Here is an 11,786-nt window from a genome sequence, read left to right on the forward strand (position 1 = left end):
AAATTCAAAATTTTGGAAGAGGCATCATTGCTTAATATAACAATGTACTTATGCCCTGTTCACACGGAGAGTTTAATTCGAATTAAACGTAAGTTACTGCGAATTAAATTTGATCCGCGTTCACACGGAGAATTTAATGCGAATTAGTTTAATTCGAATTAGTTTACTGCGCATTAAATTACTTCACATTAGCTCCGTGTGAACGCTAAGCGAAGCTAATTCGAATTAAATTTTGACGCATGTGTAAGTGCAGAATTAAGTCACAGGCCACATGTCGGTGGTCAGATATAGGTATTTGTGCGATTTTGAGTGGAAAACAAAGGGAAATTATGATAATCACTAAAATGTGTACAGACACTATGACATTATGTCAAATCAGTGGTCAAATGTATCTGCTCAGGACAATGTGACGTGTTCGCAAAATGACGTCATAATAGCCTTACTGAATAGCCTTATTTTAGAAATAAAAATTTAATTCGTATTAGTTTACTTCGCATTAGTTGTCGTGTGAACGCAATTTAATTCACATTAGTTTAATTCGCATTAATTTACTGCGAATTTAACTCTCCGTGTGAACAGGGCATTAGTTTGTTTCAAAAATACCCAGGAGCAGAGAAGAAGATTTTTAAAGCATTAATGCATTTTCACTATATAATAAATAGAGCCCGGATCTAACATCGGAACCCCTGATCCAGGGGTCATGAAATTCACTATTTTGGAAGAGTCACCCTTGCTTATCATAACTATGTATTTAATTTGTTTAAATAATACCCAGGAGTAGAGAAGAAGATTTTCAAAGAAATAATGCACTTTCACTATATGATCTACATAGCCCCCCCCCCCCCCCCCTTTAGCAACAGAACCCCTGACCGTGGGGCTATGAATTTCACAATTTTGGTAGAGTCACTCTTGCTTATCATAACTATGTATTTAATTTGTTTCAATAATACCCAGGAGTAGAGAAGATTTTCAAAGAAATAATGCACTTTCACTATATGATCTGTATAGCCCCTCCCTAGCACCAGAACCACTGACCCTGGGGCCATGAATTTCACAATTTTGGTAGAGTCACTCTTGCTTATCAAACTATGTATTCAATTTGTTTCAAAAACACCCAGGAGTAGAGAAGAAGATTTTCAAAGAAATAATGCACTTTCACTACATGATCAATATAGCCCCGCCCTAGCACCAGAACCCCTGACCCTGGGGCCATGAATTTCACAATTTTGGTAGAGGGCTCAATGCTTATTACATTCATTCCAACAGTTTGACTGCTTGATGTCCAGGAGTAAAGAAGAAGATTTTTAAAGATTGCATTAATTTTGGTGGTTTTAGCCCCACCCCTCAGGCCCCAGGGGGGCAGGGACCATGATATTCAAAAATTTTGTTCCCCTTCACACATAGATGACATATGCTAAAATTGGCTGAAATTGGTTCAGCGGTTTCAGAGAAGAAGCTGAAAATGTTCAAATGTTAACACACGACGCACGACGGATGAAAACGGATAGCAATAATTCACCCGAGTGACTCAGGTGACCTAAAAAGGGAAGTTATGTTTTTCCAGCATATTTTTTGGCAAAATTATGACTATTCATTTAAAATCATTGTAAAAATTGCTTGTAAAACAAGAAGTCTGTGAGTCAATACTCACTAGTAATAACCCCGCTTTGATGTGAATGTACACAAGTTCAGTTATGGACAGACACAAGGACGAACAAGAAGTTGACATCAGATTTGCACAAAAATGAATCCCACCATATTGCAGGTCTAAACAAAGAGTGTGCTAAAATTTCAAGCATCTGGATGTAGTAATTGTTGAGAAAACTGCAACCAAAATTTGTTCTGTATGGTATGGACAGACGCACAGATAAACAGGAAGTTGACTTCGGATTCATACAAAAATGATTCCCACCATATGGCATCCCTAAACAAAGAGTGTGCTAAAATGTCAAGCATCTGCGATCGGTAGTTGCCGAGAAAACTGCAACCAATATTTGTAAGTTATGTATGGTACAGACAGACGCACGGATGAACAGGAAGTTGACAGTGGATTCATACAAAAACGAATCGCACCATATGGCATCCCTAAAGAAAGAATATGCTAAAATTTTAAGCATCTGCAATCAGTAGTTGCTGAGAAAACTGCGACCAAAATTTGTTATGTATGGTACGGACAGACGCACGGATAAACAGGAAGTTGAAATCGGATTCATACAAAAATTAATCCCACCATATGGCATGCCTCAACAAAGTGTGTGCTAAAATTTCAAGCATCTGCGATGAGTAGTTGCTGAGAAAACTGTGATGACGAAAAATTTGTTACGGACAGACAGACACACAGACAGCTAGACACATAGACAGACACACAAGGGTAAAACAGTATTCCCCCTCTCCTTTAAAGCGGGGGTATAAATATCATTGATATTACTGTGATATTTTGGGGAAAAATCGAGGTATATAGCAATACGAAATTTTTGGCGATACCCATCCCTACTGATTTTCCCTACAGATGTTTTTTTATTGGATGCTGTAGTCAAAGCTGTTGGAATCATCATGGATGGGACAACTTTACTTTGTTTACAAGAAGGCTTAAGTCTATTGTAGCTATTTTATAAGGATTCATGATAATAACAATAATATAGACACATAAATTTATTCTACATTAGAAGTATATATGTATAATAATTATACCATTGTTACTAGGAGCTGCTCTGAGATTGTCCTCATTCTCTCTTTTGTATGGACCCCTACGGTGGTAAATTATATAATGCATCAAATAATTATAGTGGCAAATATAAATAAGAAACTTAAGTGCAGAATATTTTATTTGCAATTAAATCAATTATTTTCTAATTCTCCATTCAAATAATCTGTGGGAAAAAACTTTGTTTACTTTTTCCTGAGTTCCTGTCTCCTCACGATCAGTTTGTTACCGCTGATTACAAAGTCATGCATCTCTTTTATTGCCTGCTCAGCATCTGGTTCACACATAAAATTTACAAATCTGCAAACAGATGCAGTTGTGTACAATAACTCTGGTGCAATTCAATATTAAATGTAATTGGATGTTAAAATTGTATTAGGTCCTACAGGCATACCTAGTGTATGAAGATTACTAGATTTTATAATATACTCACGCAAATCGCTTCTTTGGTGTGCAATTAGCATCCTTAACAAATATGCTCTTCGTTTCTCCAAACTTTGTAAACAATTTACCAACTGATTTCTATAATAAGAAAATGGTTTTACTGTATAAATAAAAGATGATACATGCTTAAAATTCAATAAAATAACAACTAAAAATTTGTCAAACAAGACTTTCATCTTAAATTCTATCATCCAATATTCAGTCTGAGTGATATATTTTGTCACTCTCTACCATCGGCTCCTACATTCACCTCTGTTGTTGGCTTGCATATATCACAATGTCAAGCACAAGAAATAGTGCGTTCGCTTCAATTCATTATAAATAATTCCCTGCCCTAATGTTTGTCTTTTAAGGTAGATATTTCCTAAATAGATATAGAACTATTAGTTTAATTTGAAATAATCCTTGAAATATCATGTTTTCTACTTAATGTCAAAAATTTTGACACGAGCCCATTGCAGAGGTATCTGAGAGAGGAACAAACAACAACTCTGCATAGGAGATTGATATTTTGTGTGGAGTTTTTGACCATAGATGACTTAGTTCCACAAACACCAAAATTTTATATGTCCAAGTTTTAGCATTTAAGTGTGTACATAAAAGAGGTTTGACTCCAGTTTTATAATAGTGGACAATTACCCATATCAGAATTGGTATTTACTGACCATATGGTAGAGAAAAATTAATCTGTTCAATTTCCTCACTCTCTGTGGAATGGCGCATAATTTTAACTAGTGTGGAAAAAAATTTATAGACATAGCTTGGTCCTTTGAAAGAAAAAAACTGGAATATGGAATTTCTTGCCCTACGGCATTCAAATATTTCACAAGTGCAACATGTCCATTCTTATAACAATGTCTCTCATTCCTGATCACTAATGCACACTTTGGTCACTTTCTCACTTCATATTTCGATCCAGACAACTGATCAAACAATTCAAACCATTAAAAATTGCTCATCTTTCTCAAACTTGGTCAAATACAGGTAAACTTCGGTATCTCAACATCGGATATGTCGACAACCTGGGATATGTCCACGTCCGTCCGCAGTCCCGTCAGTATTTACTATATAAATAATTTGCAAAAACTCTGATATGTCGACCTCGGTAATCTCGACAACCCTGGTTATCTCGACGTATATTCACAGTCCCAAGAGCAAAATTTACCTGGTATATGTCGACATCGGCAATTTTCTGCTCCACTGAACCTAACTGTTTGTCAGATAGGGTCGCTCGTCACGCACGGACAGCTCCGGGTATCTCGACCTCGTCAAAAATTTACACCTTTCACACCCATGTTTTGACTGCACGCTGCTTAATTAATTCTATAGACTGTGTTTGTAGGTGAATCCAAAGCCCCCCTCAGCGTCTTCGAGGGTAATATCACTAATAAATCTACACGATTCTGCTTAAATTTACAGGTGTTTATATATGTCGAAACCTAACATAACTTTTAAAACTGAAAAAGATAACTAAATTACAAAGAATAATAAACATATTGAATAAATTCAAACTAAAGAATTAAATGATGTTCTAATAATATTTCGTAGTTAAAATGCATTCAACAGGAAATAATCCGATTAACGACATGATTAACTGAATCATCTGTAATTCATGCATCTGTGATATCACTACGTTAGTTTAGATACACAAATCTCTTAAAAAATTAATATTAATGCACATTCTTCCTGAATGAAATAAGAAAAAAAAATAATTATGCACTTTATATGTTTTCATATCTCGGATGTCGACTTTAATTTATCATGTTTATACGGTTCGGTTTGAAGTTTATAGAGCGCATTTCGTATCCTGTTCTGACAAAAAAGCAAGTAACACGCGAATGCTGAATGGAAAACTACAAAAATTTAGAACGATTTCGATAAAGAGAAAGAAAAGGTTTTATAAATAAGATTTTTAAAAATAATTTCTTAGATTTTTAATAAAAATAGAGTGATTGCTGAAATAAGTTGACCTACAGTCTATACTGAAGTCATGTACGTATAATAAGTTTATACACGTGTATGTGTTTGGTTATGCAGTGAAATCTTGGACGTCAAGTCTCAACTCTGATATCTCGACACCTCGGATATCTCGACATTTTCCGATGGTCCCGTTGATGTCTAGATAACGAAGTTTACCTGTAGTTTAATTCAACTACAGAAGAGTATTTCTTCTTTCTTTCTTCAATTTTGTAACTGAAGTCTTTCTTCTTTTTTTCACTTTCTTCATTTTTGTAACTGAAGTCTTTCTTCTTTTTTAAATAGAACATACAATGAGATGATACTTTTTGTTGTATAAATTGATGTTGTTGGGATTAAAAACAAAAATAATTGCAAAAGTCAATTTGTGAATCTGTTACGGTTCCCTATTTATTCCCATTACTATTTGAAACACTTTCTGTGAAAATACACAGTACAAGTTAAACAATACTCCCTGCAACATATTGGACTATAAAACGACGAATAATATGTTTTATTAGTTGTATGTTTATTTCATCATCAATTGTATATTTACCATGTTCATCATTGGGACGAGGTCGGTAATTAGCATTACCCCGAAATTTCTTGACATTTACATTCCCAAGACACGCTTTAACTGTTTATGATTGCTTTTGTTTATGTTTACGAAGTTCATCAGCGATAAGTCCTTAATGTACCAAACAGTAATTATCCGCGCCCTAGGGTGCGTGATTCCTTTCGTTGGTCCGATCGGCATGGCAGTATATCAAAGCTTCTTTGCTACAACAAAGATGGCGGGTATTTTCACTTTGTCATGACGTCATGACAATCGAGCCCGATGCCTATATAGGGTGAATTCACCATGCATCGGACACCCTTGCACTTCAACAAGTTCTAGCGATATCGCTACCGACCGAATATTATCAAAATAGAACTTAACATGTAGTATGTGGTTAAATTATAAATTTTTAACACATTCGTGCCCTATTTATTGAGAAAATATCATTAAAAACCGATTTTTTCGGAATAAGTCAGAATTCACCATGGATCGGACAATATTCACCATACATCGGACATACGATATTTATACCAGAAAAATATCATACCTTGATCTCGGTGCTTTAAAATTACTGATATCGAAACATTTTTATCTTTTATTAAAAAATTAAACTTCTAATTAAATTTGAATGACTATTTAGATCCACAAATATGAAGAGATTTTAGTTGCATCACATCGCCTTAGAAAGGCTTTACAATGCTAGTAATATGGCAACTCGCGCCTTTGTCTCGTGGGTTAAAATCATCTAGTTTAAAGAAGTAAATTGAGTCCACTTCTAGTCGTCATATATCGAAAATTTGTATTTTCACTGAAAATTTAGAGTTTCTATTTTCTACTTCCGTAAAAAACAGCTGTCATTTTTGGTTTTACATGAAAATGGAAGTGATTACCCATGCATCGGAAAGTGTCCGATGCATGGTTAATTTGTGTCCGATATACGGTGAAATAAACATACTAGTAAAAGACAACTCTAAAAATTATTTTACAAACATTGAAGTAAAATTTTTGAAAATTTTTTGTAAAATTATCAATCATTGATAAATTTTACCTAGGTCCGACTCGTTCCGTTGAAGTCTATTTAAAAGAGCGACAACTCTAAAAATTGCAAAATCGTAAAATTCTGGTTACTCCCCTTTGATGATGCAAAATATGACGTAATTTCAAGGCCATTCTTGTGGTATTTTTATCACAACATGGAAATAAAAATCGGCATCATTAAAAAGTTTATATCTTTACCTTTAAGACAGAAACAAGTAAAAACACGAGGAGACTCGGGTTCAATGAAAGTTTATTGCTGAAAGTTGTCCGAAGCAAGGTATGTGTCCGATGCATGGTTAACTCACCCTAAGCCAGCGCAGATCAATCGACTAGTCAGTTTGTAAGTTTTGTACTTCTGCTGTTACAACTCGTATCGCCAGAATGTCTGGGAGCGAGAGCCGCTGGGTAATTACTATTGAACATTAATTAATTAGTGGGAGCTGATGAATTTTGGGATAATATTTTATTTTTACTTTTAATAATTATATTGAATTGTTCTGTGGGAGAAAATTAGTGGGAGGTGAAATAACTCTCCCATAACTATCAACTGTATTGTGAAGGGACTCCCAGTATTTTTGGGAAATACTTTTATACTTTTGTAAATTTATTTATGATTCCCTAAAACTTAATTCTCCCATTTGAGAATATTTTATTCCCATTTCTAATTGGGAGGGAAATAATATTTCTACGGGAGCAAGAAATAGGGATAATCGTTCAAAGAGATTATGCAAATTAAATACAACAAGAAATAATAAATATTTATACATTTTAATTCTGACTTAGAGTTCTTTTGTCCAATATACAGACTTGGGAGACCTACAAGTTACATAAGGGAGAAACCACTGAACGGCAACAAATCTTTTCATTAAAACCTTTGATTAAATATATTAGATTCCTCGAAAATATGCATACTGGACAGGGTTCTCATTAACGCAACAATCTGCATCCTAGATGCAGCAAAATTATTTGGGATGCAAGGCTCTTCAAAATGATGCATTCCCGGACTCACAAGAAGCGTCCTTGTTAGCAAGAAAATTCAGGTGATTTTGAAAACTGGAAATTTTAGATGTTAGGATTTGTCAAAGAAATATTTAATCGAAATCTTCCCGTAAATATGAAGTGTATCCAAGAAACAACTTTTGTTGTATCTATTTCTATTTTTTTTAAACAGGGATATGACTGATTATAAGATACTTCATGTTTATTAGTCCATAGTCATGATACTATCACATGCCAAACTCTGATAGCTGTAAACACACTGCAGCCTTTTTTTTTTAAACACTTTTAAATTTTGAGTTTTATCTGGAAACCATAATTCTGATAGCTGTAAACACACTGCAGCTTTTTTTTTTTTAAACACTTTTAAATTTTGAGTTTTATCTGGAAGCCATAATTACTGCTTGTATATACACAATGCAGCTTGATTATCTTGTGAATTTCATCCAGTACAGATGACTGACAGGATTAGTTACGCCTCTATGCACACGACACCTCTAGTTGTATACAGTCAACATTAGGGTACTTAATTGATTAAGCAACAATTTATTTTAGCTTTATAAAAACCCAAGTTAATTTTTATGATAATTAATTACACATGTATTTTAGAATATGGCTTGGATTACCAGTTTATATATTTGAATATAAAATAAATTGTTAAAAAAAAATATAGATTTTTATTGATCGATGCTTGGATGGAAGGATACTGCAATAATTCAGTTGGGAGTACATTAATTTTTCTGGGATGTTGGAACTCGCACACACAAACAAAAGCTCTGCATGTAAAAAAAAGTGCAGAAAACCAAGTGGGACAGTCTGACAAAGATACAGACAGATGAGGAGGAAACCTATAGATAGTTTTTCGTATGACATATTTTCCCTTCGAGTTACTTCCCTTGGCCGCCATCTAGGACGTCCAACTAGCAAATTTTCCTCTTTGAGCAACCAATTTTAAACATGAATGGCAGAAATATAGGGGCAAAAATCTTTAAAACACTAAAATTATGAATTAAAGGAAGCTTGTGTTAACATAAATTCGTAAGAAAAATTGTGTTATCTTTACCCAATTGCACAATATGACAAGTTTAAATTGGTTGAATAATGAAGGAATTCGGGCTTGTATACCTCCAATGTGGCTCTTAATTATAATAACTCTTCCTAAAATCATGTCTATCAAAAACTATCTATAGTGCTAGCCTGTTTCACTAGTAAGGAGACTAATAAGAAATAAATTTTACACTGAAATTTAGAACAAATGAATATTATTGCAATAAAGCCCAATATATCAATATGGTAGAAGGAGGTATACAATTTAATAAGGTATGAGGAATGAGGAGCTTGTGTTTAACAAAATTTTTATAGGTCAATATTTAAATGATCAAGATCAAAAGAGTGCTTGATGTTAAACTTCAAAACAGTGAAACCAAAGGATAAGATAGGAAAATTATCCAACTAGACAAAAGAAACATTTTGATTTCTTGAATAACAAGCACCATGGTTATCAACTGTTATATTACAGGTATTGATTTTACATTGGTCTGCAGTAATTCCACCTGGAAAATCAACCAAACTTTTAACTTGTACGAGGTATTTGTTCAGTAAATTTCCAAAAAACCTGTTCAAATGGGCATTTGGTTTCATAAAATGTGGATGCAAATAGAAATGATCACCATATGATCAGTGATATGTGTCCACCAAACATTGGGTTAGACAACCATTTGGTGGGCTAGCTGTGCCAAAGCATAAATAAATGAAATAAATATTAATGCAATTATGGTATTATATAGTATAACTGATGAAACCTACTTTAAACAAAGAACTGAACTGTCAGTAAAAATAATCAATCCGTTTCTCAACAAGTAAGTCTTTCTTTTGTGGGCTTAGCCATAAACTGAGGAAATTCGAAATATGCTTCTGCACTTAGTCAATATGGATAAATACTAATTATTTTGTTTCTATGCATCATGTACAATGTCTTGTCAACATGCTGTGTTATAGTTTTGTTTGACACTCTACTTCTCAGCATATTTTTTTCATCGCCCAAGATCGAGCGTTTTCCAAATGCTTACCGACGCGGGATCTGTCAAACGCAACCTCTTAAAACACCGAATGTTAACATACCCTAACGAATGATGCATTAAATGTTCCATGATTCAATAGCTAAAATACATACTTCGTCTGCATCCAGAGGCAAATTACCAACAAATACGTCGTAAGTCTGCACCTTCTTTCCAGATGAAGATGCCATCTTTTTTGCAATGTAGCTCGAGCACGTGGTTCAAACAAAACCCGCGAAAGAGCGCCCCCTAAGGGCAGGGACAGTAATTCAATGTTAAGGGTGGAAACCTATGCGCGGATCTAGCGGGAGAGGGTGTGTGTGGGGGGGGGGGTCGGGATCCGGACACTCTGGGATTTTTCTTTTTTAATTTGTATACAAGTAATAAAGTACGAAAAAGATTACCTTGGACACCCCCTAGAAAATACGAACGCCCTCATAAAATATGGACCCCTTATAACCATAGGAGCTCCGTTTCAGGATGGTGGTGTATTTTTTTGTATTGTGTGTTTTTCTATGTCTGTCTAAATACAATGATCATAATAAAAATCGAAAATCTCTGAAATTCGCAATTTTAAACAAATCCTTCTTCTCTCTTTTTTATGTCCGAGAAATACGATTAAAAAAAAAATCACATTCTTAATTATTTTCTCAAAAGGGCCGGGGAGGGGGGGGGGGTATCCGCATTCTGCTTCATCTTCAACTTGGGGTACCAGCTATTTACTCCACGGGAAAATTGTTAAAAGACAACAAGTGTTACTGAGCACAAACTACATTTACATACTTATATAATAAAAAAATGCATGCAAATCATGTGTTCAAACAATGTATCTTGCAGGCCCGTTGCAACGGTTTTAAAAGTTGGGAGTGGGGGCCAACTTCCCCCAAAAATCTGACAAGCATTAAAAAAAAAAAAAAAAAAAAAAGAGAGAGAAAAAAAAACCTAAACTGACCAAAAAAGTGATGGGGCCAGCTTCTCAAAATAGTCTGACGAGCCAAAAAATAAAATATACAAAAATATAATAATAAAAATATTTAAAAATATAATACATGTAATAAAAAAAACTAATTGACTGCCAGAACAAAAAGTGTGAAGCATATAAAGAAAATTTTACCATAACAAAATACTATACTCAGAAAAAGCCCCCCGTTCTACGGGCCTGTCTTGGTCTAATAATAAGGAGTGAAATGCTGGTGAGGGCCTAAGGGTGTTTCTCTGATCATAGGCGTCGGAAGCAAATTAAAATTGGGGAAGGGGCTAAACCAACAACAAAAACAACAAACGCTTGGGGAGGGGGGGTAACACCCAATTTTCAATGCTTATATTATGTCTATCTTTGCAAACTAAAAAAAAGTGGGGCTAAGCCCCCATCCCCACCCCACCCCACCCCAAGCCCCCCGGTTCCGACGCCCATGTTGGTCACGGAGATTCACCAACAAAAATTCGAGTTAATGCCCACCGTTTTCAATAGGTTCTGCCAGCAAGTTACCTCCTCCTTGAGGTCAGTGACCTTACAATTGCTACTGCAGCTGAGTGGCAGTCAGACACGTAGAGTCAGGGACCCCCTCCCTCTTTTTGTTGCAGTATAGTTAAAAGTTAATGTATTTGTAAAACTTGCTTGTGGAAAAAGCTGGACCCTAACCCCCTTCCTCGAATAGGATTTTCTAGTCTTGACAGATTCTAATTTTTATTTTCTAGTATATTTATTTACTTGCTTGTCAAAGTTTTTTTTTCAGGTAAGTTGGCATTTTTTCTTTTTGCCCCCCCCCCCCCTTCCAAAAACGATCTACGTGCTTGACAGTGTCAAAAGGCGAGTGTCCGGCGCCTTTAGATAACCGGAACCTGTGACTAAGGGAAGGGAAATCTGACAGAAAACCACTGGTCCTTCGAGTCCGGGAGTTTTGCTAAAGGTTAGCAACTCTAACGTGTAAAAAAAATTCTAATATATGAACCAAAGCCGAGGAAAATAGTAACATGGGAAGGATGGAAACTACTCAAGAAACTGAACACATTATGGATGGCAATCAAACCC

General features: G+C 35.0%; 1 protein-coding gene across 2 annotated transcripts in view; it reads right to left on the reverse strand.

Annotated features, from left to right (window-relative positions):
• LOC133184463 (serine/threonine-protein kinase 31-like) overlaps positions 1 to 9,990 on the reverse strand; it is a 36,948-nt gene extending 26,958 nt beyond the window's left edge. For both annotated transcript variants that reach the window (XM_061319553.1, XM_061319554.1), the window contains exons 1-4: positions 9,871 to 9,990; positions 3,138 to 3,226; positions 2,894 to 3,004; positions 2,692 to 2,747 (exon numbers count right to left, since the gene is read on the reverse strand). In XM_061319553.1, coding sequence (XP_061175537.1) covers positions 2,692 to 2,747; positions 2,894 to 3,004; positions 3,138 to 3,226; positions 9,871 to 9,945 — 331 coding nt within the window. In that variant the 5' untranslated portion in view covers positions 9,946 to 9,990. The remainder of the gene's footprint in view (positions 1 to 2,691; positions 2,748 to 2,893; positions 3,005 to 3,137; positions 3,227 to 9,870) is intronic.
• Positions 9,991 to 11,786: the final 1,796 nt, after the last annotated feature.

This window comes from Saccostrea echinata, unplaced genomic scaffold, assembly GCF_033153115.1.
Source record: "Saccostrea echinata isolate AGI-Se365-2 ecotype Australia unplaced genomic scaffold, CSIRO_AGI_Sech_v1 ptg000010l, whole genome shotgun sequence".
Classification (NCBI taxonomy): Eukaryota; Metazoa; Mollusca; class Bivalvia; order Ostreida; family Ostreidae; genus Saccostrea; species Saccostrea echinata.